General features: G+C 43.9%; 1 protein-coding gene and 1 long non-coding RNA gene across 4 annotated transcripts in view; one reads left to right on the top strand and one right to left on the bottom strand.

Moving 5' to 3' along the window:
- The window catches only part of Map3k9 (mitogen-activated protein kinase kinase kinase 9), an 86,456-nt gene extending 78,574 nt beyond the window's left edge, over positions 1-7,882 (bottom strand). For both annotated transcript variants that reach the window (XM_013155300.3, XM_063241321.1), the window contains exons 1-2: positions 7,154-7,882; positions 340-753 (exon numbers count right to left, since the gene is read on the bottom strand). In XM_013155300.3, the coding sequence (XP_013010754.2) occupies positions 340-753; positions 7,154-7,553 (814 nt within the window). In that variant the 5' untranslated portion in view covers positions 7,554-7,882. The remainder of the gene's footprint in view (positions 1-339; positions 754-7,153) is intronic.
- Positions 7,883-8,136: 254 nt separating this feature from the next.
- LOC134474170 (uncharacterized) lies at positions 8,137-15,117 on the top strand. 2 transcript variants are annotated; one of them, XR_010044827.1, is made up of 4 exons: positions 8,137-8,236; positions 10,054-10,237; positions 12,793-12,890; positions 13,643-15,117. It is a non-coding gene; the product is annotated as an uncharacterized LOC134474170 (long non-coding RNA). The 2 variants fall into 2 exon arrangements; XR_010044826.1 differs by having other exon boundaries at positions 12,793-15,117.
- The last annotated feature ends 2,426 nt before the right edge of the window (positions 15,118-17,543 follow it).

Here is a 17,543-nt window from a genome sequence, read left to right as displayed (position 1 = left end):
TTCCTTCACTTGCTATCCTACAAGAGGAAAACCCCTTTCTGTGATTATAATACACACTTCTCTTCAGTTGGAAAATTCAATTTACATTTTTGTACAGAATATCAGAATTACACGCCACCAACCCTGCCAGCTCATAGGAGTTCAAAATTACCCTCAAACTCCTCCAGTGCCTCATTCTTCTATTCCTAAACCAATTTTTCCTGGCACTCAGGCCACCCCTGCATTTCCATTCAAGGAGGGAGCATCATACAACAATGCTTCCCCAGAATTCCCTCCTACTGAAGCTGTGGCCTGAGTGTGAAGCTGCTCTCAGCCCCCAGACCAGTTCTGCATACTCACTGTTGCTGGACTTAAGGTCTCGGTGGATGATGGGAACGATGGCCTCATCATGTAGGTAGTTCATCCCCCTGGCGATCTGCACAGCCCAGTTCACCAGAATGTCTGGGGGAATTCTTTTGCCAGATAACACTCTATTCAAAGGCCCTCCGCGGGCAAACTCCATGACCAAGCAGAGGTTGGGTTCCTTCAGACAAACCCCTCTAAGGGCAATGATGTTGGGGTGCTTCAGCATAGCGAAGAGCTTGGCTTCTTGGCGAACATTCTCTATGGTCTGGCTGATGTCTTCATCGGGGTCATAGCGAGCTGCTTTCACGGCAACTTCATCACCTATCCAGAAAGCACGATAGACCTTCCCAAAGCCCCCAATGCCAATAATCTCTTCCAGGGTTAGCTCCGCAAAGTCAATCTCTAACACTGAGAAACAAGAAAAAAGAAGCAAGTGAAAAACCTCCTGAAAATACCACTTAACCAGCCACTTACCTGGAAGGATAAGCACAGGAAATTGTTCACTGGATTTTCTGTCTCCCCACTAAAAAGTAAATGCCAAATGGACAGCAACTGTGATTAACTTTAGTCTATTTCCATTGTCCTTAGTGGTGTTCAATACATATTCATAAAACAAACCCCAGAGCTGGGGATTTAGCTCAGCAGCATACATGCCTGCCTGGCAAGCAGGAGGTCATGAGTTCGATCCCCAGTAAAAACAACAACAACAACAACAAAAGTTGTAATCCTGCCTCAAAATTAACCATTTTAGTTAAAAGGAACAATCAAAGGGTCCTTTCTGAGGTTTCTTCAGCTTTACTGTGTATTTGGTGATGAGATACAATCCAGTGCCAACCCAGACAAAAATAGCCACAAGGCAGCTTGGAAAGAGATTTTGTAGCAGTATGACCAGAGGATGAGGAAAGTCACTACCTCCCACAGCAGGATGGGACAGAGTATAAGGGGAGGGGGGAATGCTCAGGAAAGACAACATTTGAAACAGGCCTAAACAATGAGGGGAAAGCCATCTCATCAAGCCATGAGGTATTGAGATCCCAGTGAGGGCAAATCCAGGCAGGGGACAGATGTGAGAGTGTAGGGTACATTGGGAAATTCAGAGAATCCAGTTTGGCTGGATCATCTGCCCTGGGTGGGAGATAAGGTTCAAGCCCTTGTCAGTGTAACCAACAAGTCCTGTAATGTTCATGATGGCAGTGTTATTAGCCTTAGGATTTATAAAGGGTACAACAACTCTGGCAGCCATCTAGAAGATAACCTGAAAGACAAAGTACCAGTGACCAGGCATGGTGGCCCTCAGTAATGGTGAGCGTGGAGAAAGCCGAGCCAACCTAGGAGACTTCCAGAGCTGGCTTTTGCCAGGACTTGCTGACTGAGACATACAGGGAAGCAGCCTCACAAGAGACATCTAACTCCAGGAGTGCCCCAATTAAGCCCCTGATGCTCCCAATAATACCCCAACCTCTCATTTCTTCTCAAATCCAGAGTTTGAACCTACGGTATCTGATTAGGGTTTGAAAAAGCTTTTGTGGGCAAAAAATAGCAGCTACCAGTGGTTATAAAAGTTGGGCTAGACATGATATTGAATGCTATGTGAGCAAAATGCTATTTTATGTTTCTCTCACGATACGTGTTCTCTGCTCAGCCTTCATTCATCCTTCCCTAGCTGATTCAGATTCAGCCCTCAGGTCTCAAATTTAAATGTCAACTCCTCCTAACCACCAGACCAAATGAAGTCAAGGTCTCCCCTCAACTGAATACTTCAGCGTGATCTCCATTTTCCGAGACTCATGAAGGTTCTAATCACTGACTGCCTGCGGCTCTGCTCGAGTGTGACAGCCACAAGGGCAGAGACTCTGTCTGCCTTCTTCACCACTGTACTCACCAGGCCAAACATTTAGTAAGTGACCACTGGGTCCTGAAACAAAATGAAAACAAAACAAACTATCTCAACAGAAAATAAAACAAATTTCAGATCTGGAAACAAAAGTGAATTGGGCCTTTTTAAACAAATGCAGAATATAGCCACATTTTATTAACAAACTAAGAAAACAAAGATACATTTCCAAACTTTTGTCAAGACCAAAAGAGAAACTGCTCACTGCTGGCTGTTCCTTTCCTTAATTGGCCAGCCTCTGATACCCACGCTCTTCACTGAGGCGCTGGTGGTGCTCAAAAATCTGTTCTTGCTTAATTATAGTACTTCCATCCTATCTGGGGCTGACATTCATTTGTATTTTGCAATGTCTACACAAAGGAAACTCTCAAGAACAGTTGGATGACATATCTTTAAGTATATAAAAAGTAGAGTCCTTTTTTTTTTTTTTTTTTTGGTAATGGGAATCAAACTCAGGACCTTGTAGTGCCAGGCAGGCACTGTGCCACTGAGCTATATCCTCAGGCCCTAAAGTGTACCTTAACTCCAAAAGTTCCATTTCTTAGAAAGGCTATCATCTTGGGGCTGGGGTAGAATGACTGTTAGAATGTGTGTTAGCACATGCAAGGGTTCAGTCTCTAGAAAGATAAAACAAGTGGGGGAGGGGGTAGAGGCAGAGAAAAGGAGAAACAGGAAGAGGCAGAGAGAGGAAGACTGGGAGGGGGACAGAGAGAGAGCAAAGATAAGTTATTCCTATGTGTGGCAGTCTTCCTGAATCAAGGATGTGGTAATAAACTCGCAAAATCCATCCCCAAATCCTGCTACCAGTACTAGAGGCCAGAAAACCACTAGTCCCTTGCTCAGGTTCCCTTAAAGCTAGAATTGTAGGTGCAAACAGTTCTACCAACTGCACCCATAAGAACTGTAAGGCAGAAGTAAAAGGGGGAAAATCATCTTGCCGCTTCTCCTTGGCAAGCAAGGCTGTCTCCAACAGCACAGCAGTCTCATGGATGTGGAATGGTACACGGCCAGTAGCTGCCTGACCTCTGAGCTACAGATACAGTACGGTGTTCTTGAAGTCAGCATCTTCAATGGCAGCTGAGATCCTGTACCTTTTCAATGAGAAGTGGAAGCTTGCCTGACACGCCAGTTCTGCAGTGCTGTGGGAGTTCTTCCCATAGGTCCAGCTGAAGTCTCTTCTCCAGCAATTCTGTGAGCTCCTTCTGTCCTACGCTAAATCCCTTTCTTGCTTAAAATACTTTGAGTGCTTCTGAGTCCTAAAAATGATTCCTGACTGAGTCCTAATTTTTGCCTGTCATCTATATGAATGAGAAAAATATGCCAAATATGTCTACATTAAAGAGAGATTAAAAACCCTCTTGGAGTAATACGTGTTATATTGAGTCGTTTTCATCATGCAAGAAACGAACATTCTCTTTTCCTTCCTACAAACATTTATACTTATGAAAAGCCATGAGCCTCTTTAACAATTGTATTTATTATCTTTTTCTTCAGCTGAGACTTTAAATTTTCTGAAGGGAGTTAACTGTTATAATTTTTCTTTTTTTTTTTTTTTTATTGGTACCGGGGATCGAACTCACGACCACCTGCTTGCAAGGCAGGTGCTTATGCCGCTGAGCTAAATCCCCAGCTCCCTGTATTTTTTCTTATACTTATATATTTTTTCTTCCCTCTGGTCTGATGTATAGCTGCCAATACACAGTAGGTGTTCAGTATTTATTAACATTCCTGAAGGTTTAAAAGAAGTGACTGAGGCCTTGGGTGCTGAAAGGACAGCTCCTCAGACCACACTTCACAGGGTGGGAAAGGAAACTAACCCCATACCTGTCTGGGGAGAATCAGGTCTTGGGCTCTTTCTTGGCTAAGGAACTATTAAGACCAACCTTAAGAAAACAGAACACAAGTTCCAAAACATATAAAATACAGAAACCAGAAAGGGGATAGGAGAATTTCTTTTTCCTTTCCTGACATGAAGTCCCTTCAGGTAGGAAGTAAGGTGCCAGATCTTAAGTCGGAACAGTTTTCCTCCTTCCTCTGTACTAGTCAAGACCTGGTTTTAAGCAAAAATCAGGTCAACCTGCATTCAGTGCACTTTTCCATTGCAATGGAAGGACGTTTCCTAGAATAAAACTTTTTATCACTTTTGAAGTCAAGATATTATCCCTCTCAACTGTAGGTTTCAAAGTTGAGTATATAAGTAGTATATTTGGGAGGATTCTGAACTGAATGATGTATACCTGAGAATGTTTATTTCTACTGAATATGGGGAAAAGTGTAAATTAATAATGTGTGCTCTATTTGAAAACAGAAACAACTCTCCTGCAAAAGAAGCTATTTGCTTTTGAAATATGCAGGTCTATGTCTCCCAAGATGAAAACTCTGAAATTGTATATTTTTATATCTTACTAAAATAAAGAAGATGAGCAAAATCCTAGATTGCTTATAACTGTATTCATGGAGAGCTAAATCCTAAATACCTCCATTGGAGTGGACAAAGTCACTATACAAATGTAAGATGGCTTAGAATATCAAAATTACATTTTTTTCCTTAACCTGAGATTTGGTAATTCCCCTCTTTAGTTCTGAAAAAAAGACTGAAACGAAATTTTCACTTTAGAAACTAAATTATAAAACTAAGTCTGAATACTATTGCTTGACTTAGTATCTTCTACTTATAATCTAGAATGTTAATATCATAATACAAGTCCCAGAGGACAAGTTCAGAAGAGTAATTCTGGGGTTTGATTTTATTCCAGATCTTTGGAGATAAAGTTTGTTAAGTCACCTTTATTTTCTAAGAGACACTAACTGGTGGATTGAGCACATAAATCAGAGACATGTCTGTCTTTGTCAATGTAGTGTAGTAACATTTAATATTTGCATCACTAATCTATTTCATCTGACTTATAAGCAACTCCTTATCTTATAATTTCTTTATCCCATGGGTATTTAACATAGTAGCTATCATTTATTAGTTATCCAGTAATTATTTCTGTCTGGAATTAAATTTTCTCAATTATCAAGAATTAATGTCAGTCAAGAGCTAATACCAGAACACCTAGTGAGGCCAGGAGAGAGCACTTACCAGGTCTTTCAAATGTCATCCTCTTCAAATCAGTTATTTCAAGGAGTATAGGGTACTTGTTACTTTCTCATTATCTGGGATCTTGATTTATGATTCCATGCCATCAAGGTAACTACTGTCACAATACAGATTAAGTCCTGGCCACCTCACAGGGAAGGAACTCCTAATGCATCACACCATGTACATGTCTGACTCTCGGAGCAGAAGTTCTTTCTGCCTAAGTCACATTTGACTGCTGATTATTATGACAGCCTGGATCCTAAGATGCCGAAGATACTGATTCTAGCTTGGGAACTTAACATAGCTCTTCTACTCTGATATTAGGTATCTCTAAAAATAAAGCCACAGAACTTCATCCACAAAGAATTTTGACTTAAGATTTAAAACTAGATCGTTTCCTAACATGCCAGACTCTTTGTACATCTTACATATGAGGCCAAATTCATCCTCAATACTATTTCAAGACACTACGCCAGGACCTTTGCTTGGCCATCATCTTACATGTACCTGTGCCAAAAAATGGGTAGCACCCAAAAACAATTTCAAGTAATATGTCATCTCCAAGCAATATAAAGATAAAAACATAGGAGTTTTAAGCTGAATGAGAAGGGCAAGAAACAGAGACAACGTTTAAATATCAACTTGACAACTAAAACATCAAAAGACAAAGAAAAGCAAAAAGGAGTTTACGATTTTGAATTTGTAACTTATCTTAAGTAAAATTACAGGGCCAGAACAACAACTGCTACAAATGAAATTTTAAAAGTAAACATTCAAAGTTGGCCCTTGATAAAGGGTTTTTTAATCGACTAAGATGCAAAGTATACAAAATAAGAAACAATAATAAATACAGATTAGCAATGCCTTTTAATGTAAAGAAATCATGGAAACTCTTAAATACAAAACAGTGTAAAATTCACTAGGACATATTTATATCTTTCTTCTAAAAAGACCCCGTAGCACTGATTAAGGGATTCTAATGGCAATTGAAGTCCTCTGAAAACAAAGAAATTTCATTACATGGATGGAAGAGGGTCTCCTGGGAAATCGATGAAAACCAGGACACCGGGAGAAAGGCCCTGGGAGGGAACCTTGGGTATGGCACCCCGGAGATTTGGCCAATTCCAAATATAGGCAAGGATCTAGGTGAGAAGAAAATGCATTGTCTGAACAGTCTGCCTGTGAAGGGACTGATCTTAGCCACTACACTGAACTCTGAATGCACTTTTCCCTAATAATTCCCCCACTCAGCACTTGTCCTCAGTCCTCATCTTTCTTAGTACCTTACTCAGAGAAACTCCTCATAATAACTTCTGAGACACAGGATTAGGATCCAAGTAATCAAAACATTTCAAAAGCACTTCAGCTCTGAGTTCACACATGCTTCCGGGACTTGAAAGCCAGCCCGGCCCCGTGTGAGACACCTCCATCACTGAAGGCAAATACCTTTAAGGGGCGGAGACCGGTGATAGAAGAGGTTGGCAAGGTCCCTGGTTTGAAAACTAAGGTTATGACAGTAACTACCGGTTTGCCTTAAATTTTTCCAGATTTAGAGACTAGAGGGACCAAAAAGGAACTGGAAATGGGAAGACTCAGGGGCTGGAACTTAGGGATGCTGACACCAGGAGCTGGGCTGAAGCAGCGCGGCCAAGGGGAAGCAGCCCAGTAGCCGGCGTCCCGAGCAAGGCCTGCGGCGTCTGGCTCCTGCGTCGCACCCATGGGTGGCCTGCAGTCCGCGCGCGCCCCGCATCCCACCCGCGCTTTTCGCGCGCCCCAGGCCTCCATCCTCCCGGTCCCCGCCAGGCTCCCGGGCCCCGCCTTCGGCTTACACTGGATGGGCGGGTAGCAACTGGGGTCTTCGCCGCCTGGCTGGCAGCGGCTGGAGAAGGCGCTGCGCGGGGTCACGTAGTTGCTGGGGAAGATGCCCACCCGCTGGTTCAGCTGCCCGGTCCACCAACCCTCGTCGCCGGACACCTGCGAGTCCTTGGACAGCACCTCCACCACGTCGCCCAGGCGCAGGGTCAGCTCGTCCTCGCCCGCCGCCTCGTACTCGAACACCGCTGTCCAGTAGGGCAGCGGCGCATCGCAGCCCAGCTCCCCGGGGGCCACCGCCGCCGCCTCCTCCTCCTCCTCTTCCTCTTCGGCCGCGGCCCCCGACCCCTCCTCCCCCGGCGGAGCGGCAGCGGCGGCGCTCGCCAAGCCGCCGAGAAGCGCTCTGGAGGGCTCCATGGAGCGGCCGATCCATAGGGTGCGGGGCCGCCGCCGCTCGCAGGAGCCGCCGCCGCCTATTGTTCATGCGGCTCCGCAGGGCTGGGGACCCCCGCCCCCGACGGCGGCCGCAGGTAGCTCGGGCCGGCGGGGCGGGGACAGCGGCAGCCGGGGCCGCGCGGCGGGGCGCCGAGTGCGCAGCGCGCGGACGCTCCCTCTGCAGACGCACACGGCGGGCCGAGTCCCCAGCCTGGCGCCCGGCCCCGCGCACGGCCCCGCGAACTCGGCGGCCCGTACCTGCGCGCGGCCGGTGCCGGTCGCCACCGCCGCCGCTCCCCTCTCCGCCCCGCCCCCCGCGCGCTCGCGACCACCTGACGCCGGCCTGGCTCCGCCCCAGCCTGCGGACCCGGGGCCGGGGCTACCGGGAGCCTGGGCCCGCCCCCCGCACCAGCCCGCGCTCCCATTGGCTGCGGAGACCGGTCCCACAGGTTCCTCCCCACCCCCTGCGCCTCAGGCGCCCCGCCCGCTTTGCGGGCTGGCGATCTCAAACTCCAGGTCGACCCAGCGCTCTCTCCCATTGGTCCACCGCGGCTTCAACCATTGGTCCACAGCACCTGTCCATTTCCTGGGAGAGCACAGCTCCTCCCGGCAGGAGGCGGCTCCCGCCTCATTGGGTGCGCTGGAGAGAAGGTGCCTCCTGGAAGGTAACGCTGAGCTTTCATTCAGACCCCAAAGACTGGAGCAGAGTCTCCTCTCTTTGTTTGCCCTGCGTGCAGGGCCTCCATTGGGCAGTTACCGGTGTTCCTGACCTCATAGGGGTGTGGGCAGAGGAGAAGCGAGCCGGGTTGCACCCCCCGAAAGAGCGCTTTCTTTTCTAGCTCCCTTTTCTAGTGGTTCTCCACCTCTTAGGTCTGATTGCGCTAGTCCAACCTGGAGGATCTGCTTTTGCCCCCCACCCTTACCGCCCCCCTCGCACCCGTCCCAACCCGGAGCCTTCCACTCCCTATGTAAGTCCACAGTAGTGCTTGGTTCAAGAACTCCTTAGAACTACATTCCTCGCCTTAATGAAATCTGCACAGCTCGCCAGCTCCCAGATTCCATCGTTTTGGAATCCAGAAAGGCCGGAGACCACCTTACAGGGCCTTCGCACTGAGGCAGGGAGAGCTGATGTGAAGCAGGCCTGCCTTCCCTGAAGAGAATCAACTTTTCTGCAGTCTGTGGGTGTCTTGCCTGGAGTTGCACCTTAGGTCATACTAGTGACGTCCACAGAGCTCAGAACAAGAACCAAAAGCAGGAAACGAGAGCTGACGCTGTGCTCCTCTATAAGGGCTGACCTTTCTCTACACCCCTTTGTTGTACTCCATTTATTTTTCAGACATTAAGAAGAACATACAGGGCCCCTGTTTTTCCTCTGTGCTTTGATCCTATTATAGTAAAGTCCACTAAGGAAAATTCTCTGTTATTTGAAACAAGCCAGCACTTAAAGATATGGCTTCAGAGCTACCAAACTGTGCTGCCTTTTCCTCTTTAGAGGCAAAAATAGAGACGATTTATTTAGCAAGAGTTAGTACTTCTCCACAGTTTTCTTGTATCATTTTAGATTGAGATTTATCATTAGACAAACGAGCAATTTGGGAAAATAACCAGGCTGAGGCGAGTGTTTAGCCCTGGCTTGTACCCTGCATATCCTGAAAGTGGGGGGCAGGACTGCAACATTAGTGGTGTTTGTGGATAAATATGGCTCCCTTGAGCCCTAGGCATCCAAGTGGGATGGTATTGTTCAAAAAGCTGCCAGCCAGGCCAGGTGGCACACTAATTCCAGTTACTCAGAAGGCTGGGGCAGGAAGATGGCAAGGGCAATAGAAGGAATCTAGTGATTTAGACCTTCTCAAAATAAAGAGATGTGGTGGCACACTCTTGTAATCTAAGCACACTGGGAGGTTGAGGCACGGAAAATAGTAAATTTGAGCCCAAGCTAGGCAAATTAGCAATTTAGCAAGACCCTGTCTAAAGGGATTGTAAACATAGCTCAGTACAAAGCCCTGGGTTCAATTTCCAGTAACACACACATACACACTTGCATGTGCGCACACACATGTACACGCACATGCACTAAAGCATATCCAGAGTAGGTTTTGAGAAAGAGTTAATAATAAATGTAATAAATGCCCTAAAGCCATTTGAATTCTCTACTATATGTAGAAAAATATGTGTAAGAGTCCATGTAAATTCTCTAGCTTTTGGTTAAGATAAAACCATGCCTTCTCCAAACAAAAGAATCCCAGAGTGTAGGTACTTCATGTTTTAAAAAGACCTTAAGAAAAAAGATTTTCTTAAAAAAAAGTTTTCTTGATAAAATTTTAATGGGGGGAGGAATTTTATAAAGCGATTGTAGACACACAAAAAGGAAACACCATAAAGAAAAATATCTGTATTTTGGGTCTCTTCAAGTAGAATTTTGAGTAATTGGATGACTTTGTCATTTTGCTTATGTATAATTTTTTTATGTTCTGCTCTATAGTTTTGTGGATTCCTTCCTCCCTGGGAAAGGGAAAGAGAAAAGCAACCCCTGAAGCCTACCAACAGGAAATCTTTAACTCCCTGTACAATTTAAATTGTTACTGCTATAGCACGTGTTCGGGATCTCCTGAAGAATCATTCATCCAACATTCCAGCAAGTCATTCAGTAAATATTTCTTCAGTGGGTAAGTGCTAGGAATTCAAATGAGGAAAGATCCTTACTCTAAAGTTGTTCAGCAGGGCTTCAGGGAGGAGGTCAAATCAGAGGTGGTCCCAGAACATATGGTGAGTGAGCACACACATCAGCTGGGAACGCTTGGAAAAATAACTCCTTAGGTGACATAAAAGGATACAAAAGAACTCTGAAAAAATGAGAGAAAAGCAGATTATAGAGGGCCTTGTGATTGCTTGATTCACACTAGTAATTATTTAATTGATTATTTGCAATTATTTAGTGTCAAGTGCATTCGCCATAGGGCAAGGACCAGTCCGGCTGGTTTTCCCAGTTCCTCCAGGACCTAGAGAGTGCTTAGCGCTCAGTTGACTCTCAGCACATATTTTGCAACTCAATGGCTAAATTAGCAGCCCAGGGAGTCAGGGTTTTGTTCAACAGATAAAAGGTTATCCCTGCAAGCTTAGGATCAGGGCCCCCAAACAGTCAGACTTTTCCTGTGTGAAGATCTGGATGGGTGAGGAGAGGCTTCAGTGGAGCTGGAGTCTACAACTTAATCAGCTGAGAACAGAAGTCATGGAAATGGATATTGAGGTGATGGGTAACCATGACAGAAATTCTAACCAGAGAAGAGACAAGAGCAAAAAGGCAGTGAAACTGCCTGAAATAAAAGAAGTGCAGAGTGAACTCCAGGTAGAATCGCCTAGATTTCACCATTGTGAGGTTCCTGAGCAGGAGATTGATGAACCATAACAACAAAAAAGAACATTTCATTTGTGGCACGGAGAGGTATAAAACCAGGCGAGGAGGAAATAGCAAATTGGCACTGGACTCAGGTCAGAAGGTCATGGTGTATCCTGACCCTGCCCTTTACCAAACCATGTGATGCTGAGCAAGGTATGTGTTTGAACCTCATTCTGAAATAGATGTCATAGTAGAACCCACCTTTTATGGATGCTTAAAGGGTTAAATGAGTTGAGACCTACAAAAGCATGCTGCTAACACTGAGTGATTATTTAACAGTATTTCTTTCTCTCTTTCCTCTGTGCATCACCTGCAAAAACATGTTTCACTTGCACTTCAGCTCAGGCCTTTTGCCTGGAAGCCAAACCTATGGCTTTTCTCAAAAAAAAAAAAAAAAAAAAAGATGGAGAGAAGGAAGAAGGAAAGAAGAAAAAAATAATAAAGACAGTGGAGAAAGAAAGAGAAGGGAAGCAAAGAATGAGAGCCAGCTGTATAAACTAATGGTTTGGGAGCTGGATTCTGAGTGAATTTGAACCCATGCTTACTGGTTTCTGTGAAGTGACTTAACCTTGTGTCCCCAGATCCCTTATCTGGAAATTAGGGATAATAGCATCTATCTCTCTGGGCTCCTGGAATGATCAAGGAATATGATGAACGTTATATGCTGAATACAGACTTTAACCCTACTTATTACAATTGTAGCCTAAAGTACAATTTAGTAGTTTCACCCTCCCTTTTGGTTCTTTCGAGGAATTTTTAAAATCAGCATTTTGGTACCAAAATCCCTCAAGCAGGCACTGACCTTTTCTGAAAGAGAATTCAGTCCACCCTTCTCATTTGTTATGGTATGCCAATTCAGGAAAGGGGCCCGAGGTCCTCATGTGTAAAACCCATTTGTAACAGTATGGGTTTTTATTTTTTTCAGTACTGGGGATTAAATCCAGCACTTTTGAACTGAGCCACATCTCTAGCTTTTTTCTTTTTCTCCTCCTCCTCCTCTTTCTCTTCCTCCTCCTTGTCTTCATTTAAGTTTATTTTGAGTCAGGGTTTCACTAAGTTTCCCAGGCTGGGCTCAAACATGTGGTCCTCCTACCTCAGCTTCCCAGAGTGCTGGGATTACAAATGTGTGCAACCATATCCAGCTTCAAAATGATTTTAAATGAATGGTACAGGAAGGTGTGCATGGAGCTGATGGAAGAGAAATTTAAACCAGACTTGAAAGTTTGCCCCAGAATAAATTACATTATGGCGATAGTTCAACATGGTGGAAGGCCAAATACAGGATGCTTACTCTGACTTCCTCCCTTCTTCCCTGATTACAGCTTTCTTCTTCCTTTCCCACAGACATGAAGAAAATTCCAATCAGCTCCTCCAGCGTCATCAATGCTGGCTTCTGCTCAAAGGTCACATATACCCCTCACCCCTAAATCCCAGCAGAGGAGAAAGCCAAACGCTTGCTGGTTGTGGGCTTCTCTCTACATCCTTTAAATAACAAGGCCACTTTTACTTTTTCTTATATTCTGCTCCTTTATTGAGCTGGAAAACTCTTAACAAGACTCAGGTTAAGATTTCTGATCAAGTAGGCATAACTTTGAGCCAAGCTTTTGTATCATTAGCCTTAAAATTACCCTTGTAGAATGTGGTCAGGAAAAAAGGGGACCCCTGGTAGCATCTCATACATAAGTGCTCAATTAATTTTTAAATGTTTTTAATGTCACTGATAGTGTTTTAATTCCAGTGTTTCAAGGAGTAATGCTTTTTTTTTTTTTTCTTTTCTTTTCTTTCTTTCTTTCTTTTTTTTTTTTTTTTTTATTTTTGTCCCAGGGATCAAACGTGCAACCTCATGCTTGCCAGGCAGGTGCTTAAACCAGTGAGCTAAATCTCTGGCCCATAGGAGTAATGCTCTTTCAAACATCAAAATGGTAAGGAATCTTTCCTCTTTTCTTCTCCCACTTGTCTGTTATGAAAACCATGCTTCAGACTAGGGGCAGTGTGGGAGTGTCAGTGTCTCTAGAGAGAGCTGCATTTTAACATTGATCAGAGCCCTTCATCAAGGAGTGAAGGTCATACAGAATTTCTGTCTCATCCAGCTGGTAACAGAGTGAGCCCCTGGGACAGCTTTTGTGAAATTTCACTGCTTATGTCCATGCTGGGCCTCCGAGAACTTCATGTAAGCTTTCAGTCAGGGATCCCAGATAGTGATATAGGGGAATGAAATTTTCGACCTACTATATGTCCGGTCCGAGTTCATGTTCTCTAAAATCGAAGAATGAAGTTCAGGAACAACGGAGGTTAAGAGTGGCATATATTTATTGAAAGAAGGAAAATTCTGTCTGAGAGAGGCAGAAGGGGTCCTAAGCGGGTAGCCAAAGACTGTCTTTTCTAGGCACTTATATAGAGTGCCTAGAAAGGTGAGATGGGTCAAAGGTAGGGAAAAAAGAAATGGGAACTTGCAAGGCAGACAGGCATAAGGTGCGACAGAACTATGGTTAACCAATAAGATTAATTGTTCAGATAAAATTGATTGGGGACAAATGGGAAAGCGAGTCAGGCATTCTTAGGGAGCAGTGACTCTTCCCTAGGGGGTGACTCCTGACTTCCATAGGGTGATAGAGAACTATTTAGAATACCAGTCCTCATATTTGGGTGAATTTGTTTGATCTTTTGTCTTGAGGCCTGGCCCACAGCAGGAGGTGTCTGTCTCCCCCACAGTTGTGAGATATCTGGGCTCCTGCACTGGCTTCTTCAAGGACCTAGCCCTGTCTCACTGCCTATAATATTTCTAACTAATTCAGCTGCCTGTAACAATAGGTCCAAGCAAAAAGAAAGAGAGGCTGTTAAAGAGATTATTCCTGAAACTGGGGTCAGCAAAGAACATGCAACTACTGGGGAAATGATCACAATGTGTATGGGGGGGAATCTACCTGCTGTAATTTTAATATAATTTTCTAAAAATGTGATAATCAAGAGGAAAAAGCATGTATGAAACATATTCCTAATTATGTGGAAAATATATTTGCACTAGTATTAAAAGCAATGTATCAAAATGTGAAGGGCAGTTATCTCTAATCTAGAAGTGACTATTTTCAAGTAAGCACACATCAGTAAACTTGATTTAACCATTGTACCACATATACAGATAGCAAAACTTCGTGTTATACACCACAATACACAGTTTTGTCAGTTAAAAGAGTGAAAAAGAGGCTACCAAAAAAAAAAGAACAATATGCTATTGCTGATGATAAAAACTTCTAATGATGCAGAAAGGTGCACAACATGGTAAATGAAAAAATCCTTTATACAGTATGAACCCAAATGTGTATGAGGTGTGATTAGAAGCTACAATGAATGTTTACATAAAGATTCAAAAGTGCGTTACGGAAATTAATCCCCTTCACGAGCACACTTACGCCATTGTGCTTGCCACTCTCTGTGCAGTTATAGGAGTCCTCCTTCACAAGCATCTTTAGTTCCCCTGTCCAGGCTGCCTCAGTTATAATAAGAGATTCAAACCTTTACCTTTCATGGTCAAAAGGAAGAAGAGCCAGAAGGCACAGGGTGCCAGATCCCGTGAATGAAGTGGATGAGGGTGCCCCATGCTTTTGTAAACTTGCCTTTCTGTTGGATGGCACTCAGTAGCAGCAAATAGCATATTTATATATTTACATATTTATATATGTATATATACATATATGTACATATATATATTTTTTTAGCATATATTTTTTTAATCACACCTCGTAAAGACATGAAAGAAGACTTCCAGAACTGCTTCAGAAAGGGGCAAGAAAGGTAGGATATGTGTGATTGCAGTGAGGGGGGAGTATTTTGAGGTGTATTAATGGCAATGTGTCCTTTACTGTAATAATTTTTTAAAATATTTAAACAGTCACTGTATCGTTTGATCACACTGTGTGTGTGTATGTGTGTGTGATTTTACCAAAATCTTTTTAATTAAATAGTAAGATGGGTAATTTTTCTTGCCTTCATTTCAAAGAACTACTTGTCCTTATTTTTCATAGCCATATTTATGGCTAAAATAACCATATAATATTTCTGTAGTTGGAATAAAGAACTACAAAATCACTTTTTTGTCCCAGTGAATAAATTTCAACTGAAAGTATTATTGTTAACTGGGGAGATGGTAGAGGAAGTAAAAAGTCCCTGAGAATATTAATAACTATATTATTAATAATACAAAATACCGATAATGATCATAGCTGCTACCAGTTACAGGCTGCCAGGTATCATGCACCATTCACAATTTATTTAATTTGACCAACTTTAAAAGCTCTTCCATGGAAACAGGTGCTGGGGTCCACATGCTACTCCACTCATTCCCTCTCTCTCTGTCCTGCGCCTCTCTCGGTTGTGTGCAGACATATTCAAGGACTAAGCATCATGTAGGGTCACTCACCTAACACTGGCTTCAGCCTTTGATTCTTCATCTTTTCAAAACTTGGTCGTTAAAGCATGTTAGTAAGAAAAATTTAAGCTCAAATTTCAACTCACGGTTTTAGCTCTGAGATTTACACCTGAGAAGGATAAGAATCTGAAACAATATCGGCTTAAAGATTTTTGTGATTTTCTATCAAACAAATCAATACAATCTGATGAATTAGCAACTCTTCCTAATTGTCCATGAACATATTTTACAGTAGCTGCAGCTGTTTCCTGATGACCTTTTGGGGACAATGGAAGGCAACTGCGCCACTGTGTGGCGATTTGGGCCATGGCGCTCTTTTCCTAATTGCTTTAATTTTTTTTTTCTAATTTCATATTTTAAATGCTGTAAGTAACCACAGCGGCCACTGGGTGGAGGTCTTTCAATTCCTTAGTGTGGAAACTAACATTAAGACAAATGATACTTCAGCAACTGAAAGTCTAACATCACCTAGATAGAGAATAGGGAGTTGGTTTGGGGGAGAATGTCAGAACTGTAAGATTAGACATGCTGAGTTGGAGATCACTCTTCTGTACGACTTGCTGTGTAGTCTAGAGCAACATACTTAACCTTACTGACAGGTCTCGGTGTCTTTGAGAATAAAAGAGATTGAAAAAAAAATCGTACACATTTCCTAACAGGGTTTTAAAGATGAAGTGAGCTAATACATGGGCCACACCAAGAACATGCCTGGAACATAGCCCTCCACAAAGGCAGAGTGATCATAGTGTCTGCTGGGACCCTCAGAAAGTCCTAGGAGCATTCTTTTTAATCACTTCTACTAATAAGGAAACAGATTCAGAGAGGTTATTCAGTGGGGCCACCACTGTAAACAGCAGATTCACACACTTGAGTGTGGGTACCTGTTTAAAATCTCCTATAGATTAAGTGTCTGTTCCCCAGAATTCATGCGTTTTGGGAGCTTCATCCCCAAGCTTACATATTAATATTTGGAGGTGGGACTTTTGGTAAAAGGTGAAAAATTTATATGATCTAAAGAGAAACCAGAGTGGTGGGACCTTTGGGAGATGATCGAATAGATTAATCCATTCATCCATTGATGGATTATTAAAGCAACTTTTCTGGGGTATACATGCTGTTTCTCCATGTGATGCCCTCTGCTCCCTAGGGTCCTACAGAGTCCCCACCAGCCATAAGAAATGACCAGATGTGGCCCCCTGGTCTTGAACTTTTAGCCTACAGAAATATGAGCCAAGTAAGCCTTTATTCTTTCTAAATTACACAGCCTGTAGTATTCAGCTACAGCAGCAAAAAATAGACTAAGACAAAATCCATTTCCTCAGACACTGTTAGTTTTATGTCAAGCCAAATTTTCTCAAGAGTCTTCTCATGTTTATGGGCTTTGTCTTTGCAAAAAACATTCTTTTGGGGGGAGTGAATAACAGCAAAAGATAACTTGCAAAACTCCCCTACACTTGAGATCATCTTTCAGACACAATGGGGGCAGCAGATTTCCTCGCACCCCTGCATCACAACCCTACTGCTGTGGCCTCCTCGTGGAGACACCCCACGGACACCCAGCAGCCAACTCACCCCCTTCTGCTCCCTGCCCCAGTCCTGCTCTCCTCTGCAGGTCACTGACGGGAGGACCCATGTGTGACCTGTCCTCCACTCATGGCCCAGGGGCACCAACTGGGGACACCTGAGTTTAGTGCTTCTGCCTGTGCCTCATGCCCTGACCCTCCCAGCGCAGCGGGAGGCCGTGCTCTTCAGAGGCCTAGGCTTCTGCACTTCTGTACTCTGGAATGGAAAAAGGGGAGGTTCTCTTAGAACTGAAGGAAGCAATTTCCCATCAGACTGTGAAGCTGGATGTGGGAGGGAACACAGAAAACCTCAAAGGGAATGTGTCTGAGCGACCAAGGCTCTCTTTGTCCTCCTCATCCTCTTCCCCCTCTTTCTCCCTCTCTTCCCTTACTTTCCCTCCTTCCCACTTTCCCTTCCTCTGTCTTTTCATGCTTCTTTCCCTTCTTCCTTCCTACCAGCTTCCTTTTTCCCTTCCTCTCTCCCTTTCTGCCTCCACCCTCCCTCTCTCCTCTCTGATCCTTTTCTCTTTGTTTCTTTCCTTCTGGAATAATGTGCCCTGTTTCACTGCAGACACCCCCAGAACAAA

The sequence above is a fragment of the Cavia porcellus genome, unplaced genomic scaffold (genome assembly GCF_034190915.1).
Source record: "Cavia porcellus strain 051 isolate PalLab524CR breed Dunkin Hartley unplaced genomic scaffold, mCavPor4.1 scaffold_31, whole genome shotgun sequence".
NCBI classification, from domain to species: domain Eukaryota; kingdom Metazoa; phylum Chordata; class Mammalia; order Rodentia; family Caviidae; genus Cavia; species Cavia porcellus.
The sequence above is the reverse complement of the archived record's forward strand: the minus strand, read 5'-3'. Positions and strand labels throughout refer to the sequence as shown.